At 45.4% G+C, this 18,224-nt stretch overlaps 1 protein-coding gene across 1 annotated transcript in view; it reads right to left on the bottom strand.

Moving 5' to 3' along the window:
- Nucleotides 1–331: 331 nt before the first annotated feature.
- The window catches only part of Ropn1 (rhophilin associated tail protein 1), a 31,972-nt gene continuing 14,079 nt past the window's right edge, over nucleotides 332–18,224 (bottom strand). Inside the window, exons 2-6 of the mRNA XM_005344879.2 lie at nucleotides 13,632–13,759; nucleotides 10,560–10,677; nucleotides 9,222–9,383; nucleotides 2,493–2,668; nucleotides 332–861 (exon numbers count right to left, since the gene is read on the bottom strand). Coding sequence (XP_005344936.1) covers nucleotides 795–861; nucleotides 2,493–2,668; nucleotides 9,222–9,383; nucleotides 10,560–10,677; nucleotides 13,632–13,747 — 639 coding nt within the window. The 5' untranslated portion in view covers nucleotides 13,748–13,759 and the 3' untranslated portion in view covers nucleotides 332–794. The remainder of the gene's footprint in view (nucleotides 862–2,492; nucleotides 2,669–9,221; nucleotides 9,384–10,559; nucleotides 10,678–13,631; nucleotides 13,760–18,224) is intronic.

The following is an 18,224-nucleotide window of genomic DNA, read 5'->3' as shown; positions in this document are numbered from 1 at the left end:
AAAAACCAAATAAATAAATAAATAAATAAATAAATAAATAAATAAATCTTTCCTGAAGATTAGAGGGTGGAGCTTAGCCACTAGCTAACCATAGAGCTCTGGACTTCTGTACAGACAGAGAAAAAACGGTAAGGCTAGAAGAGAGGAAGTGATATGGCTGGGAGGAGAGAGGAAGTGATAAGGCAGCAGGAGAGAGGAGCTCAGTCTCTTTTCAGTGGTGAAGTTGAGTGGGTAAAGTGGCTGTGGTTTTGCTCCTTTGTCTCTCTGATCTCAGCATTTCCCCCAGTATCTGACTCTGAGCTTTCATTGCTAAGACTTGTTAGAACTTGTGCTACACAAATTTTTTTGTTATTCATCTAAAATTCATGTTCAACTGAGTACTTTAACTTTTACCTTGCCACCGTATACCTCAATAAAAAATGGTAACTAAATGAATAGATGCATGATGAGCAAATGGAGCAGCGGATGAGCAAAAGTTGATGACCAGGATCCTTATGTAAATGACACCCAGCAATCACAAAGCATCACAATCACAGCAGTCGGCCTTCTGCTTTTTAAAATTCAGTCTGGCTGTGACTTGAGATGAGTTTTGTAGCCAAGTTTTGTGAGCCACCTTTACACCATGTGCGAGTGTCTTGTCCCAGCAACCTTACACCTGAATTCCACACATTCCTGGCTAATTGTTTATTAGTTGTGCCAGTTGTAAAAGAAAATTGACTTTGAGTGATGTCTGGAGCTCACTTATTCTGAAGTACATCTCTGTATCTTCCTTTAAAACTGTCAGAATTGCGCTTTTATTCCAGCCGAACCCTAGGGTTTTGAGTAAAGTCATTCACCTTGATTAAGCCATCAGGACCAATTCTATTTGGGAAAAAAAATAGATATCTGGAATTAGATTTAGCGAGCAATTAAAAAAGCATATTATATATTTTTATATATGTATATATCACCCAAATTAATTTCACTGCTGCTGCCCCAAAGGCTCTTATTCTTTAATCCAAAATGTTATTATTGTGCAGACACAATGTATGTGTGGAAGCCAGAGGACAATTCTGTGGAGTTGTTTCTATCTATCCTCACAGGTATGGTGGTCTGAATGAGAAGGGCACCCCTAGGCTCAGACATTTAAGTGTCTGGTCCTCAGTTGATAGAATTGTTTAGGATGATTTAGAAGGTATGGCCTTGTTGGAAGAAGCATATCATCAACAAGGGTGGCCTTTGCGGCTTCAGAAACCTCACGGCATTCCCAGTGTCTAGCTCTCTCTGTCTTATGTTTGTGGATCAAATGTAAGCCCTCAGCACCAGCTCCAGCTCCAGCAATATGCCTGTGGCGTGCTCTCCCGCCATAATGGCCATGGCTCTAACCCTCTGGAACTGTAAGCAAGACTCTAATAAACTCTGTCTTCTGTAAGCTGCCTTGGTTATAGTGTCTCTTCACAGCAATAGGAAAGCCATCAGGACACACGGGCTCCAAGATCACACTCAGGTCATCCGGCCTGAGCAGCAAGCATCTTTACTAGTAGAGTCACCTTGCTGGCCCCTTTCCCTTTAGTCCTGGTTGCCGAATCGTCTGCCTCCCTCCCCCTCTCCTCTTTCTCTTTGGTTTCTCTGTGTTCCTGTGCCTTCTTTCTCTTCCATTGGTCAACTTAAGCTCATGCAGAGGCAGCTGGCAGGTTTATTAAGACACAAGTTCCTGGGCCTTGGATTCTGCGCTTCTAATGTGCTCCAGGTGGGGGCTGCTTCAATTAACCTCTAAAACCCTCCATGGGTCACTCTCCTAGACTGTTCCTTTTCTCAGTCAGTATTTCATGTTCCTCAGAACAAAAAAGTATGCAGATGTTCCTTGACTTACAATGGGGAGCAAGTCTTTGAATCCCTGTTGTAAGTGGAAAAGACCACGTGGGGGCGCTGCAGAGATGGCCCGGATGTTAAGAGTGCACATTGCTTTTGCAGAGGACCCTAGCTGAGTTTCTAGCACCCATGCTGGTTGGCTCATAACCACCTGTAACTCTGGCTTCTGGATATCTGGCACCTTTGACCTCCAAGGGCGCATGTCACCTGCACATGACCGCCACCTCTTCATCATTAAAACAAACCTTAAAATGTAAGGAATCTTTTCTTTTTAAAGAAATAAAATGTCCATAATGTATTCAATACCCCCAACCTATCTGGGCCCTCCCAGATCAGCCACACAGTAAACTATAAGGTATCGCTTCCCTAGCAATATAAAAAGCTGGTTGTTAGCTGTGATGTGGTGCATCTATCAGTATCAGAGGAGATTACTGCACATTACTGGGATATTGCTAGCCCAGGAAATTATATCAAAGTTCAAAAAAATGGAATTTAGCTTCTACCGAATATGAATTCTTTTACGTCATTATAAAATTAAGACTTGTAGACGAAGCTACCAATGACAGGGACTGTCAGCAGCAGCCTCGCCCCTAGGTCCACGCCAGTACACTTTTGCTCTCCCTTGCCAACAGTTCACTCACACTTCCTGTTCAATGTAGTTGAGCATCCTGCTGACATGGGATGAAGAGATCTCCCCATCCACTTCGGCAATATACGTGTAGAGAAACTGGAAGGTGCTGAAGGGGATCCGGGGCTGTCCTCCATCATGGTCGCCGGACAGCACTTCACATACTATCTTGAGAGTTTTGGCAATGGTCTAGAAAACCGTAAGACAGGAGGAGGAGAAAAATCACTCTTCCTGGCTAGGGCCCTGAGATCAGGCTAGACTCAAGAAAGAAAACAAAGTCACTGCTCATGGAGGGTGGAGTGAGGATAACCCAAAACTCCAGAAAGTAACGTGTCAATCAACCCATTCCTTCTAAACACTGACTACAGCATGTCTTACCGTTCTTTCTGGAAGCAAATTTGATTTATAACCTGAAAAGTACTTGGAGATATTTATAAGCTTCATTAGAAGAACCTCTTCCAAGGAGAAGAGACTTTTCATTCTATAAAATTAGCACTCATGGGCCGGGGAGATGGTGTGGTGAGAAAAGGTGCTGGGCATACAAAAGCTGGGTGGCCTGAGGGTGATTCTCAAGACTCACATGTTGGAGAGTGTTATGGCATTCCCATGCCTTCCCAGTGGGGAACCATACCAAGGGCACAGGGATTGCTAAAGGTTTAATCGGTGCAAGAGTAGTTCTGGCTATGCACAGAAGGGAGCCAGGCTTGCACAGCCATCCCCAGCGGTGTATGCGGCTTCACAGTCCCCAGCTACATTGTGAGTAATTAAACATGTCCAAAGTTGAACAAGTGGGGAGATTTACAGTGTAACATTATTATAGCTATCTCAAGCCAGCCCAGGCTGCTCTTCCCAGGCAGGTGTCAACCAGGAGCAGAATCCTGCTCTCCCTGATAAGAGAACCGAGTGCTCCTTAGCTAAATTCTGTTCTATGTAACTTAGCATTTCCTAAGAAAGTTTAGTAGACCCTTTGAGACATCAACTTATTATTCCCAGTTTTTCCTAAAAGAGAGCCAACTTCTGCAGCCTGGCCTCTGACCCTGTGCAGATGCACGTAGGCATAGTGAGCAAATGAAAAATGGAAAAAAAAGAAAATTAAAAATATTTATTACCTTCCAACTTTATCTCCTAAAGTATAGAGATCTCCCTCTCCCTACCTACCTATATAAATATATATAATAAATATAGGACACACACATACACACACCACACACATACACACACACACACACACACACACACACACACACACACACACCTGGGGCAAAGCCCATAATAGGAGAAGAGTTGAGGGAAGTGTAATATTTCTAAAGAGATAGGAGGCCCACAAGATAGACACCCATTCTTCATGAGGATCCACTTAAGTAAAATCATCTAATAAATAGTCCTGGTTAGTTCTTATTGTCAACTTGACACAACCTAGCGCTACCTAGAAGAGGGAACCTCAATAGAGAAATTGCTTTGATCAGATTGGCTTGTGGGCATGTCTGTTTTATGACGAATTGGTGTCGGAGGGCACAGTCCACCATGGAGGCACCATCCTCAGGCAGGATGCCCTGGACTGTATAAGAAAGCTTCTGACATCAATAATGAGTAGCCGGCCAGTAAACAGCATTCTTCCATGGTTTCTGCTCGTTTTCCTGCCTTTACTGCCCTCAGTGATGGGCTGTGGGCATGGAAGTATAAGGTGAAGTAATTTTTTTCCTCCCCAAATTGTCTTTGGTCTGAGATTTATTACAGTATCAGAAAAATGACCTATTTTTGCTCACACACACACACACACACACACACACACACACACACACACACACACACACACATTTTGCTAAAGCTGCCAATGTAAAGATACATCCTCCAGGGCTCAGTCAAGAATTGGTCCTGAGTGGTGAGCTAAGCATCCTGGGATGATGAAGCAGCTGCTATATGTCCTTACATAACTGGCCAGAGAAGTTTTGTGGATGTTTGGCTCCCATCCCCTCCTAGAATGCAAAGACTGTCTGTATGGTACTTCTTTAACTGTGAGGCCTAAGAGGATGTGAATAAATTTGGCTCGTCTTCCTAGAGACGGTTTCACTGAATGGCAGTGATTTTTAAAGGTCTTTTGCCCTAATTAATTACTATGCATTTTGAGTTAATAGTTAATTTTTATATCCATTTAACTCACATTGTATAAAATAGGATTTTTGACATGTAACAGTTTAAATATGATAAACCCTAGGTGTCAAAAAACTACCGAGGTTTGTATCTTTGAAACAGGTCAGTCTCCTGTTACATGTCTTCTGTAACATGGGGTGGGGGTCAGATGGCAAGATGTGTGTGTGAGGCTGTTGGTGGGTGGGGAAGGCCTAAGTGTCAGATGAAAGTGATCTGGAGTGTATTTGTAAGCATGCGTGTGTGTGTACTGAGCTGCATAATTCTGCCCACAGTATTTCCTAATATAATTCTGTCCCCATATTTCCTGTGCTGTCCTCTTTTGGGGGTGCTATTATAGGCTGAACTATCCTCCACTCAAGTTCTTAAGTCCCAGAATTTCAGAATTTAAAGAGTTAATGAGAACTGAACGAAATGGTGAATACCTATAATTGAAGCACTCAGGAGGCTGAGGCAGGAGGATGGACAGACCATCCGGAGTGATATAATGACCTGCTGTCAAAAAGCATAACACCAAAACAAAATGCCACCCACCATAAACATTAAAAAGCGAATTAAATTGCAGCGAGATGAGCAGGGTGGACCTTAGCTCGGCATGACTGGTGTGTAGTGTGTGGCAGGAATGGTAGGAGAGAATGTACAGGCTCTGACACTGGAGGAGGAAGTTCCTCAGATGCCAGAAGAGGAGGCTTCAGAAGAATCCACCTGCTAACATCACCGCCTTGAACTGTCTGGCCTCCAGGATGGTAAGAAAATACTCTTTTGTTGTGTAAACCACCCAGCCTGTGGTAAGTTGTTGCAGCCCTTGCAAGCAACTAGGTGCTTTCGACCTCTAAATTCTAACAGCCTCATACTTTTGGTTTTTGTTGTGTGTCTGTGTGTGAGCATGTGCACATGAGTGTAAGTTCCTCACAGTCTAGACCAGGCTGTAGCTGGTTTACATGAAGTTGGAGTTAAAGGTGGTTGGGAGCAGCCTGAAGTGACTTCCAGGAACTGAGCTCAGGTCCTCTGTAGTACAAAGTGCTCTTAACCGCTGAGCCAGATCTCCAGTTCTCTTCATAAAACTATAAAATATTTTAAATAATAAAAAGAGATCATGGATTGATGTAGGATTCCCCTCTGTATGCTGTCAATGTTTTAATACCATTGGTTAATAAAGAAGCTGCTTGGGCCTATGGCAGGACAGAGTAAAGCCAGGCAGGAAATCTGAACAGAGATACAGAGAGTAGACAGAGTCAAAGAGATGGCATATAGCTGCTAAAGGAGACAGAACCCAGAACCTCACTGGTAGGCGACATCCTTGTGGTGATACATAGATTAATAGAAATGGGTTGATTTAAGATGTCAGAACTGGCTAAGAATACGCCTAAGCTATTGGCCAAACAGTGTTGCAATTAATATAGTTTCTATGTGATTATTCAGGTCTGGGTGGACAGGAAACATAAGAGCAGTCTCTGTTTACAATGGTTAAATAACTTCTCGGAGTGGAACTTTTCAAAAATTCAATTTTAATGTAAACAGATCTTCACATTCTCTCTCATCAGGTTTGTGTGTATGTGTGTGTGTATGTATGTGTGTCTGTGTGCTTGTATGTGTGTGTGTGTGCATGTGAGGGGAGAGGATACTTCATAGCAGTAGCCTCCAGCATCATATAAGACTTTGTTTTAAACTCAGGCATGAACACACTGATTCCACACACGATCTCTTCCTTTTTATGTGCACTCCTGTTGGAACAGCAGGTAGCATTACGGCAGCCTGGAGGGAGGAAGGCTGGACAGGAAGAGGGTACAGGTCTGCCAGCCACGTGGAACCACACATGTTAGGTCCAGAAAGCTCAAGACTGGACTCACTGTTCCTGGTGCCTACTGGAGTAAAAGTTCCAGTAGGTAGACATTTCCAATGGGAACAAAACCTGCTTTCCCAGCTGATAAAAGACCAAAACTTGCTGCAAAGAAAGGAAAAATTCCTAGCAGACTGGTCTCCAAGGACATAAGGCTAGATGGACTGCAAACCCTCTACTGTCTCAGCTGGCTCAGGCTTCTATCATGAAGAAGTATCTTAGACTCAGAGATTTAGTACAAATCGGAAATCTGTTGCTCACAGTTATGGAGTTATGAGGTTTAAGATCCAGGGCTGACAGCGACCTGTTTTTCTTAGGTGGCGATTTCTTGCTGTAGTCTCTCATGGTGGAGGGGTAAGCAACCTCCTCCAATCCCCATTTATTAGACTGTCCAGTCCCTGTTACTGAGGACTGCACTCTTGTGACTTCAGGCCCCACTCCTTGCAAGCTTTCAACACATGAGTTCAGGGAACACAAGCCGACTGCTTACAGCATGGAGCAGCCCCACAGTTAAGCTCCAGCATGACATAAGTGAGTATAGGTATCTTCCTGGGTTCACAGGCACCTTCGGTATAGACTATACTTCCAGGCCGACTTCACCTCTGCGTGTGGGTGGACACAATGATGGGCATGAGGCTGTTTTGGTGGAAGCAGATAAGTGGGACAGAAAGTTTGGACCTTATAGAACACCTGATCCAACATCCTTGTTTTGGAAGAGATGGAGAAAAACACAGCTCACCTCTTGGCTTCCTCCAAGTTTGGGAGGCAGGCACATCAGAGCAAGCCTGCCAAGTATGTGATGTGCAAAGCAGAAAAGGAGTTGTGGCTTTCCAAAGTCCCCCCCCACCCCCAGGCTACTGTGAGGGATGGGGACATGAAGATGACTCAGCCATCTCACACACCAAAGCCAGGGAGCAGATGAGGACAATATACACAAAACACTGGTGGGGGGTAGGGGGGGAGGGCAACACCAGGGAAACTTGATATGGGCTAGTGGGGACCATTAGGATGCTTTGACCAAACCAAGATATGCAAAAGCCTAAGCTACAGTGGCGTTGCAGTGAAGACCAGAGGGCCTGAAGAGGCCACACCCTTTCATCCCTGATCAGCCCTTTCCTAAAGCACTGCATCACCTACTTTGGAGAAGAGCATGAGGAACCCCCGAGGCAGCGTTTATCTGGAGGCGGTTTCATTTGCGGCACCAATCTAAGCGCTAAGATTGGATCAGAGCTACTCAGTTCCTACTCTATCCTTTGAAGATGGGGCAGATCAAGGTCAGAATTAACAGAGAAAGAGGCTCTCAGAGCATCGTGTTAATAAAGTGCAGACTTATGAGACTTTAACAAAATGTGTGCATTTTAAAGTAGTTTTTTCTCTGATTTCTTTCACTCCTTGAGGTTCTTCCCCCAAGAAATGTGAGCTTCATCCTGGTGACAGGGCATTTGCCCTGCCATGTTTGCTCCGGCTCCCCCCACCCTCCAGGCCTGCCCTTGGAGAACAGCCATTTATTCATTATGTAATGTTTCTATGAAAGACAATAGAAAAAAAACCCACAAATATTCCTCTCTTTCCTCCTCTTTGGAGAAATGATTATGAATCGGTTGCAGGGGAAACCCACGGGAAAAGTTGGATTACAATATTTCTGCTAAATTTACACCGAAACAAAAATGCCAAGTACGTGTTCGGAGCACATTTGAAAAGAAAGACCAAGATCGTGCCTGGCTGTGCTGAGAGATCCAAGTTCCTTTTTCATCCTTGTTGGCCTGTGTGGAGGCAATGATCTCCTAATTGACTTTTACATGTATCTCGGGGCTTTAGAAATTAGTGAAGACTCACTTTCACAAAAACATTCCTGATGCATTTTGGTTCATTATCAGTGACTAATGTGAGTCCACCTAGATGATACCTCATTTTTAAATGCACATAAAAGCTGACCTCAGCATTTCCTTCTTTCAAAACAGGAAAAGGACTTTTCCAATTTTCAAACTAATTTGGAAAAGGCCTGAGTTGGTATGAACTTCCCCTCTCTAAGATTATGATTCTAGAAATCTAAACCTTTTCTTTTTTTCCTGCCCCTTTAAAAAAATTATTTCAAATCCTCTTTGTTTTCTGTTTTTCTGACTCTTACGTCCACTTGTATTTGCCTGCCGTTTTCTATCAGGCTGAACACCCCTCTAAGGTCGCCACCAGCATGGCTTCCAGGAATCTAGACCCCACAAGTAAACACAACTTATCATACAGCTGGAAATCATGAACTAAGAACAGACTGAATATTCATCTGAGGGCAATGATTAAAAGTCACAAAAAACCCGAAGCCAAACTTGGCCAGCTCCTGCAGAGCCTGGTGAGAGCTGCCCCATCCTTTCCCTACACCTCTTGGTTCTGATCACTGAGTCTGGAAATGACCTAATTCAGAGAGCAGAAGAAGGCACAAAAGGCAGTTCTTCTTTTCACCATCTCTGGGGAGCTGAAAGGGAGCAGATGTATTGTCCTTCAGGGCCCAGAGAAAAGTTATGGGACATTTCAAAGTTTGTCTTTTGCACATTGAGAACCGAATCTAGAGCTTCACCCACACCAATGTGCTGGGTCATGCCAGCCCTCTGCCCTGGGAGACACAGAACAGACACACCAATGTGCCGGGTCGTGCCAGCCCTCTGCCCTGGGAGACACAGTACAGACACACCAATGTGCCGGGTCATGCCAGCCCTCCGCCCTGGGAGACACAGTACAGACACACAAACAAAGCTCACTTACAACTCCGAGAGAGCTACACGCAAGGGCTAAAAATTTGAGCCACTCGATCTCCTCCGTGAAGCGACCCACGTTCATCACACTGTTAAACAGATCTGTTGGGAGATTCAGCACCTTCCACATCTGGGCCAGCTCGTCTGCGTGGATGATCAGTCGGCCAGCAACCTTCAGGACAGAGGACACACAAGAGACACGTGAGAGCCTCAAACAAGACGCCCTGAGTTCTCCCAGCACTAGGAGGGGGGTGGGGAGCTGGAGAGGCCAGAGGATCCCACTGGACAGTTATCTTTGCGAGGCTGTGACACAGTTTTAATATTTTTAAATTCCAGACATCAGAATTATGGTCAAGAGATCCATTTATAGTACATTCCATTTGTAAATGATGCCTTTATGGTCTCTAGTTTTGTTCTTAGGTTGCCCGTGTAAGGAAGACAGGTCGACAGAGGCTTGAAGGAAATGCCTGAGACCTTTAATGAATCAAGAATGACATTGTCTCTCCCAGACTATACAGGGTTCTCTTCACTGAGTCCCTGTATATATATATATATCCCTCCTGTCTCTGAAAGAGTGATATGTGGTAGCCTATGGCTGACCTACAGGGTTTAGCATGGATGTCTAACATTGTTGGGTCCAGGAACTTGAGAGCTCTGGCATGTTCACTCCACAGAAAACTCGGCAGTTAGGAAGCGGACGGAAAAGGATGGGTGGCAGTTAGCTAATGGCACGGTGAGGTGCAGATGCCCCATTAAGTATCCCAACCCTTTGCCAGGGCCTCTGAGCCCAGGGAAATGCTGGAACTCTGGAACCCAAGCTCCAGTGGGTCCCCGGTCACCCAAGCCTCCCCTAAAGTGGGGCACCATGCCGTTCAACCATATCCTGGGAACTGGACCAACCACCAGTTTCTCAAGCCAGTCCATCCTTTCCCATCACAGGCCAACTCCTGGGATAATGCGTGGGGATTGGCACGCTTTGTCCTGAAGGCTGGGCAGTGGTGAAAGTAGAGTCTGCACTTTCTCCAGATTGTGCGAGATCTCTCCTGGTCTGGATCCATCAGGGAGATGCTGAGGAGCCTGGGGAGTTACTATCTCTAGGCTAGGCAGCATTCATTCCACTGAGCCCCTAAATAGTCTTCCAGATTCGGGGGAATCTGTGGTGACCCCAGGAGACAGCCCATCATCCATCAGTTTCTTCCATACTGATTCCTGTTTCTCTGAAGGAAGCTTTTTTAGGCCAGGCTTTAGTAAACTTTGGGGTAGCGCTGATGGCTACCTGCCTGGCGGAAGTACAGGTAACCCGTGCCGAACCCATTCAGTCTCCATACCATCTGTGAATTCTCCATACCCGAGAATGCAGGACCTTCAACAGCTCGGGGGTCAGCTCAGCCCAGTTGGACAAAGTGACTTGCTCAGACCTCTCTCTCACTGGGGGCATCTCTCCACGGGACATGGCCCCAAAATACCTGCAGAGAAAGGGGAGTAGAGGAAGGCTCGCAGGCTCCAGTGACCGCTCCACAGTTTATTTACTTTTCTTTCCTTTTCCTTTTGGAGGAAGTGAGTAGTTAAGAAGCAGTATTTTACCATCTTTAGTTCGTTTGCATACGGACAAAGTCTGATTGTGTTATTTCCACTTTAAGGTATGAAGAACGCTTAGGGAATGAAAGGGTTTTCTTTTCTCTAAGAATAACAGGGAACAATCAAGAAAACGTTGGCAAGCCATCACCCAAGTCATGTTCAGTCACCCTGCCCATCCCTTCTTAGTATTTTATTCGCACGCACAGACAAACGGAGATCCTAGGACATTTATAGGATATCTGTATGTGTGTGTTTGGCAGGTGGGGGGAAGGTGCGTCTATGAAAACAAGAGCACATGGAATGTTCCGGGGGTGAGTGAGGCCGGCATGGGACCTCAGCAAAGGGGAGAAGGGCAGAAAGATACGTCAAGGAGGGGAATAAAACAACCTGATATGGTGCGTACAAGGCACCCCTTCTCTCTTCCCTCAGAACGTACTTAAATATGGCTGCCGTGTGTCGCAGCTTTGTGGGATGGACTTGATTTGGGGGTGATGTGAAAGATAGGTCAGGTCCTATTTCAAGACTGGCACGATAGGAAATCAGCCTCCTGCCACAGGGAGAGGACGTGGGCAACAAGATGCCAGGGTCTGTCCCCATCAAAACCTCCGCCCCTTCCTGCCCTCACTCCATTCCTTTCTACAGGAGCAGGTAGCATAAAATACAGCGTGTGTTTTATAAAAGGCCTCTGTAGGCTCAGTATACATGACAGAGCTAACTATTGCTCATCTCTGAGGCACAAGACAAGCAGGACTAAAGAGACGTGGATCCAAACAGTAACTTCTAGTCCCTGGCTGGAGGTCCTCAGCTGTAGAAATACTTTGATGCTTTTGAGCCTTTACCTGGGAACTCTTTGGAGGCAGACCAGTGTTTGGGTGGGGACAGATACAATGGGACACCTAGAACGGGATTGTGGCCTCTGACTTTACAACCAGATGAGGAGATGAAATGGCAGGAATAGCAATACCATGGCACCATTATACAGATGTACCTGGGTGGAGTTACTCTTGGCACTCTCGGAGGAACAGTATTTGAGTTGTGTTATTGGTTAGAAATCGGCGGAAATGAAGCCACATGCATGGACTCGTCCCTCTAAATCTCTGAGCTCCATTTGCAAGTGAATGATGCCACAGCTATGGTTGGAGAGATTTAGCTCTCACACTGCCTGCTGCAGGACAAACTGGCATCTGCCCCGCTGATGCCCGGAGAATTGGCTTTTACATTGTTGGGGCACAGGGGGAGGAAATTCCTGAGTGTGATGAACTAAATACTTATTTTATCCTGGAGATACCTGATGGCGTTCCATGTGCTGGAACCCTACAAGTTTGGGAGCCACAGAAAACGAGTGGTTGAATGCTTTTGATGTCTAAATGGGATGCAGAATGTTCTTAGACCATGCTCTTTTTGACTGCAGTTGAAGTACAGACTGATCTTGCACGATGTCTTAAAAAAATGTGTATCTATCACACTACACAGTATGGAGCAAGCAGGCTACAGCGGCAGAAAGTTATTCTCCATAAATGTCAGGGACAATATCAAGAAATGTCATTTTTCTTCCGATAACCGAGGAGCACAAGAACAATCAAATGGAGTTTTAAGCAATCATATGGCATAATACAAAATCTGTCTATGCCAAAAGAAATTAGTCTTCTGACATTAAAGTGTAATCTTAGAGGTAATACATACAGTTCAAAATAGAAAATGACACGGGAGTCATGACTAAGCAAAGCAACTCCCTTTAGGCCTTTTAAAAGCACCAGGGCTTTACTTTCTCAAAGGCTTCCTACTGGCTCAACCTGGGAGCGGGGGAGCTTATGCCTCCTGAAAGGGCTCCACAGCTTGTCTCCACCGCCTGCTGGATGCACCCACACACACCCCAGGTTCTCTTTGCCAAGCCCTTTCCCTCCACAGACCGAGGTATCTTCCCGCAGAGGCACCTCTAAGGAAGTAACCCGCCAGCGAGAGAAACAGCTAGAAAAGGACCTGGGAGCGTCTTGTTAGCTCCCAGATCAGGCACCGAGGCTGCCCAGTTTCCAGCAGGCAAGTGTAAAAAGCAGTTTCATAGTTGAGAGGCTTTCTACGTGAAGCGGCCACGGTGAGGTCAGCCCGCTGTGTAAGTTCACCCACTGAGCAGCCTCCAGGAGCCCTTCGAGGAGCAAGGGTGCTATAGGCACACCGTGGAGCCCAACTTGACCTCGTCACCCAGTTCTGCCTCTTTTTCCAGAAAGTCATGTGACCAAGGACATCTTCATGCAGAGGGGAGGGATCAGTTTTAGTTAGTTTTCTTTCTTTTTAATCAGTAACAGACCCCCTCCACCACCCCCAGACGGGATGCAAAGCCTCTTTATTCTGGCACAGGTTTGAGTTTCCACAGCCATGAAGGAAGGTGTTTCATTAATCAGAGGGAACCAGCTCGGAGAGAGACCACCTCCTCCTCCCCCCTGCGGGATCGCGCACCGCCCCACTAGGTGTACTGCTGCCATCTAGCGGTGAGAAGAGGATAAGTTGAGGCGTAAACCAAGGAAAGGTGAGTTGAGCTGCAAGCCAGATTCCCAGGCCCCTTCCAATCAGGACAGGCTGATGGGAGGCAGGGATGGCCTAGGTGGTCGTGTGCTAAGCGTGACGGTAAACTAACTGGTAGTCTTTACCCCAGGACACTTGGCCTACTTCCTCCTTTGCTACGAGCTTAGGGAAGGGCATCCCATCCTCTCTCTGTTTGATGCATTTATTTTTAAAACTCAGCTTCTCCTTAACAGCCTGATTGCCTGACTGAGGGCTTGCCAACCTCTTCGGTTTCCCACAAACCCTCTTTCCTCACCCTTGCCCTCTGGTAGGAACAACTTACTCGGCCGCCCACTGGATGAGATCCGGAGGCTGCGTCCGAATGGCAGCTTTGGTAAACTGCTTCAGCAGTTCCGGCAGCTCCGGTGGGATGCATACTTGCTTGTCTGTCTGAGGCATTGATCGCTTCACCTAAGCGCAAGACAAAACAAAACACGGGGATTGTATTTGAGTCATCAGCAATCACGAACTGTAGAAGGCGAAGGATTTATATGATCTGAAGAGAAACCAGAGTATAGCAATCATGAACTGTAAGAAAGCGGTCTGGAATAAGAGGTCCCACAGACCTGATATAATACTTGTTTTGGATGATAGGCTAGCCCACAAGATATATGCAGTCTAGAAAGGAGAGTGCTGATCTTTACATTATGCTGTATGCTTTGTTTTGTTTGTTTTTGTTTTTTTGAGACAGGGTTTCTCTGTGTTACAGCTCTAGCTTTCCTGGAACTAGCTTTTGTAGACCAGGCTGGCCTTGAACTCACAGAGATCTGCTGCCTCTGCCTCCTGAGTACTGGGATTAAAGGCGTGGGCCACCACCGCCTGGCTACATTGTGCTGTAAATAATTATGTCCTTTACATGAAAAAACACAAGTACTTAAAAAATAGAAGCCAGCAGAAGTAAACAAAAACATTCCTTAATATGTCATCCCCAAATCTACATACGTATAGTGTGTGTGTGTGTGTGTGTGTGTGTGTGTGTGTGTGTGTATAAATAAAAGACAGGGTTACACAATGCAGCTTATGTAGCACCGAATCATGAACACCTTTCTGTGTTCCCTCAACACTTCCCTGGATGAGAACTGTAGCAAAACTGGCTCCATGAGTCCTATTCTATGATTTGACACTTGGTCTTTTCCAAATCAAGGCCATTATCAAACAGTCAGTTGATGAACCACACTCTTTGTATTTGTGTCTTCTTGTCTACTCTAACATGAGAATCTACAGATGGAATACACTCCTCTATACAAACAAAGGATTCAAAGTCTCCGAAGGAGGCAGACTCAAAAGAGTAAACTGTCCCAGCTTCAAAACACAGAGATGGCGGACAGATCTCAGTAAGCACCTTGTGTACTGCCTTGCTGAGCTTGCAGTAAAGAGAGAGAAATCTTCAGCTGTCAAATCAAGAACGTGACAGAGAGCCCAGAATGGGGAACACATAAAGATTTTGAGCTGACCTGGAGGCAAATGTGGCTGGAAAGAACTTGAATGTGGGCTATAAAAGGCAGTGCAAGGAGTGGAGGGAGCAGGGATTGGCCCACCGACAAGAAGTGACTGAACTAAAGGACCCGCTCCCTCTCTGGCCTGCACTTGAGACCCCACAGGAACATCATCTTTGGTGTGGGTGCCACGAATAACATCTTTAGTGTAAGAACGCAGATCGGAAACAACTGTGTGTAGGGTCACACACTGAGAGCTGGCTCCATAGATTTTTGTGGGGAGAGAAAACAGTCCCAAGAGGGTGACATCACACAAAGGAGCTAAGTTTAGATTGATGCCAACAATGCCTACTTGGGAAACCCCAAGACAATCGATAACTGTAGTCTTAGGTTGGTGGCGTTTCACTACTTTTTGTTTTGTTTTGAAGACAGGGTTTCTCTGCAACTTTGGAGTCTCTCCCTGGAACTAGCTCTGCAGACAAGCTGGCTTCGAACTCACAGAGATCTGCCTGACTTTGCCTCCTGAGTCCTGGGATTAAAGGCATATGGCACACACCGACTGGCCTTGCCACTACTTTTTAGTTTATTCATTTATTTGGAAGATGAGGATAAAGACATTTAATTTTAGACTTCATAAAATGTCAACTATGTGTACATTTTACTAATACTTCTCACAAGCTAATATAGAAGAAAGATTATAAACATCATAAAAGTAACTACTAGGTATGTAAAAAGGAGAAACAGAACGTAAGTACACCCAATGATCCTTCACACAAAACAAACAAACAAAACCCCCCAAACCCAAAACATCTTGATCAATTCAAAATAAAACAAAAAACGAGGTGGGGAGGAAACCGAGGAAATGTGGACCAATAAGACAGTTGAGAAGAATCCATGCTGATCTCTAACCACAATGAAAGGAAGTAGCCTTAAGTGGGCCAGCGAAAGACAGAAATCTGATGTAAACTCTAGGGACAGTCAAAGCTGAGAAAGCCTGCACAGACACAGAACCGTGGAAGGTGAAGAGACACAAACCACCAACCAACCAGATTGAGATGTTGGATTAGATGTCACTATGGCTAAGAGAGACTTAAGGCAAACCACTTGAGGAGAAAGATTTCCTGTGTCACGATAAAGTCTATGGATACTGCCTTCACAGGACCATTCTGAGTCTGGAGAGACATCACCATGGGAGACTCTCAAGGTGCCCAGGGGAAAGCAGGGCATTGTTTGGGATCCTCTACATTATATAAATATAATAATAATGATCAGGGGTGATAAGCACCAGTCCAGAATTGGCAGTACACCACGATAGGGGAGTCTCACAGTGCTCAGGGGAAAGTAGAGAGTTCATTGCTTGGGATCCTCTCAGTATTGTAATAATGACAAGGGGTGAGAAATACCAATTCAGAATTGGTAGTTTCCCTGGTTGGAGTGGGAGACGATGTTGTCAGGGGTTTCTATTGCTGGGAAGAGGCACCATGACCACGACAACTCTTACAAAGGAAGACATTTCATGGAGGTGGCTGCTTACAGTTTCAGAGGTTCGGTCCATTATCATCATGGCGAGGAACATGGGGCATACAGGCAGACATGGTGCTGGCTACATTTTGATCAGAAGGCAACAGGAACTAGACTGTGCCATTGGACAGTATCTTGAGCAAAGGAGACCTCAAAACCCACCCTCAAAGTGATACACATCCTCCAACAAGGCCATCCATACCTACTCCAACAAAGCTATACCTCCTACTAGTGCCATTCCGGATGAGCCCATGGGGGGGCAATTACATCCAAGCCCCCCATATCTATATTTATATTACACACTTTATTTTTTATGCATAAGCTATGATTTCCAAAGATACTATTACAAGTCGTTTTTGTTTTGTTTTGAGTCAAGGTCTCATGTAGCTCAGGCTGGCCCTGAACACACTTTGTAGTGAGAATGCCTTTAAACACATGATTATCCTGTTTCCGCCTCCAATTGCTGGGTTTACAGATATCAGCCACCAAGCGCAGCCTTGTAGATTGGTTTGGATGACTTTTCAACCTATTTTATTTAACAAACAACAGTGCCTTAGATTGCTTATTTGTGTGTCTGAATTTATTCTGATAAAATATGTAGCATGAGATTTACCATTTTATTTGTTTTCAGTGTACAGCATTACATATATCCACATTTCTCTGTAGTCAGCACACACACACACACACACACACACACACACACACCCATTTCCAGAGCTATCTCATGATCTCTGATGGAAACTCTAGGGTTAGACAGAAAGGCTCAGTCCTCCTTTGTCTCTGCCACTAACGACAGCTCTGCCTTCTCATCCCGTGAATTTGACTTCCTTTAGGAGCCTTATGTACAGGGGCCATACACATTTGTCCTTCTGGATCTGGTAGATTTTGTTTAGTATAATGTCTTTCTGCTTCATGCATGGTGCAGCATGTGCCAAAATCTCCATCCTTTTTAGGCGTGCACAATGTTCCATAAACACACACCCCTTTTTGGTTGCTTTGCTTATGCATTCATCTGTCATTGGGCATTTATAATAGGCTGATGGCATCTTTCAGCTATTTTAATAATCCTGCTTTGAACATGAGTGCACACATATCTAGCTTTTCCCGGCTTTCGTTGTTTTGGGTGTATAACCAGAGGTAGAATTGCTGGGCCACATGGTGAGTTCAACCAAAGTTTTTGAGGAGCCAAGTTTTCCACAGTGAATGCACCATTTACTGTCCTAAAATATTTTAACAGGATCTTAAGAAAAAAGGTGTGGGGAACATGTGGGGGCATGGAATGCAGGGTCTCCTGCATGCTAGCAAGCACTGCACTACTGAGCTATATCTGCAGATCACCAAACTGAACACAGCACTCCTCATCTTCTGTCCAGGGGCCTCAAAGCCCTGCAGTCAGGTTTTGAATCTCACTAAATCCCGTTGATAGTTCCTTTGATGGGTGTCTCCTGTTCATCTCTCTCTATCTCTGCCCCTCTGTCTCTGGCACTGCCCTTACCATATCCTCATTTCAGGTCATTCTCTGGTCCATTCTACCAAGGTCACATTCATCTTCCTGACTGCTTTTTGTAGACCAGAAAGCCCTGCTCACAAAGCAGCAATCAGACCCAGACCGTTGAAGTTCTCCATGATCTCTCTATTTCCTGCCACTATGCTGGCACTGTCTGCTGCGCCCACTGCCTAAGGGATTACACTTGCAGAGTGTAACACCCATGTTTCTCCTTTTCCCTTGGGAAATTACTGCCGCCCTAATGGCCTCCCTTTCTTTCTTCTATTCAAACCCTACGCAACCCCAGAATTCACCTTGAGATCATCCCGAGCTTTCCTAGAGAACCTGGGTAGCAGCAAGTATTGTTGACATTTTGTATCCAATCCTGCCCTGTCTCTTACTCAGGAAAGCAGCGCTCCTTGCTGTGGCTGTC

The sequence above is a fragment of the Microtus ochrogaster genome, chromosome 2 (assembly GCF_000317375.1).
Source record: "Microtus ochrogaster isolate Prairie Vole_2 chromosome 2, MicOch1.0, whole genome shotgun sequence".
In the NCBI taxonomy this organism is placed as follows: domain Eukaryota; kingdom Metazoa; phylum Chordata; class Mammalia; order Rodentia; family Cricetidae; genus Microtus; species Microtus ochrogaster.
This window is presented reverse-complemented; position numbering and strand designations above follow the sequence as displayed.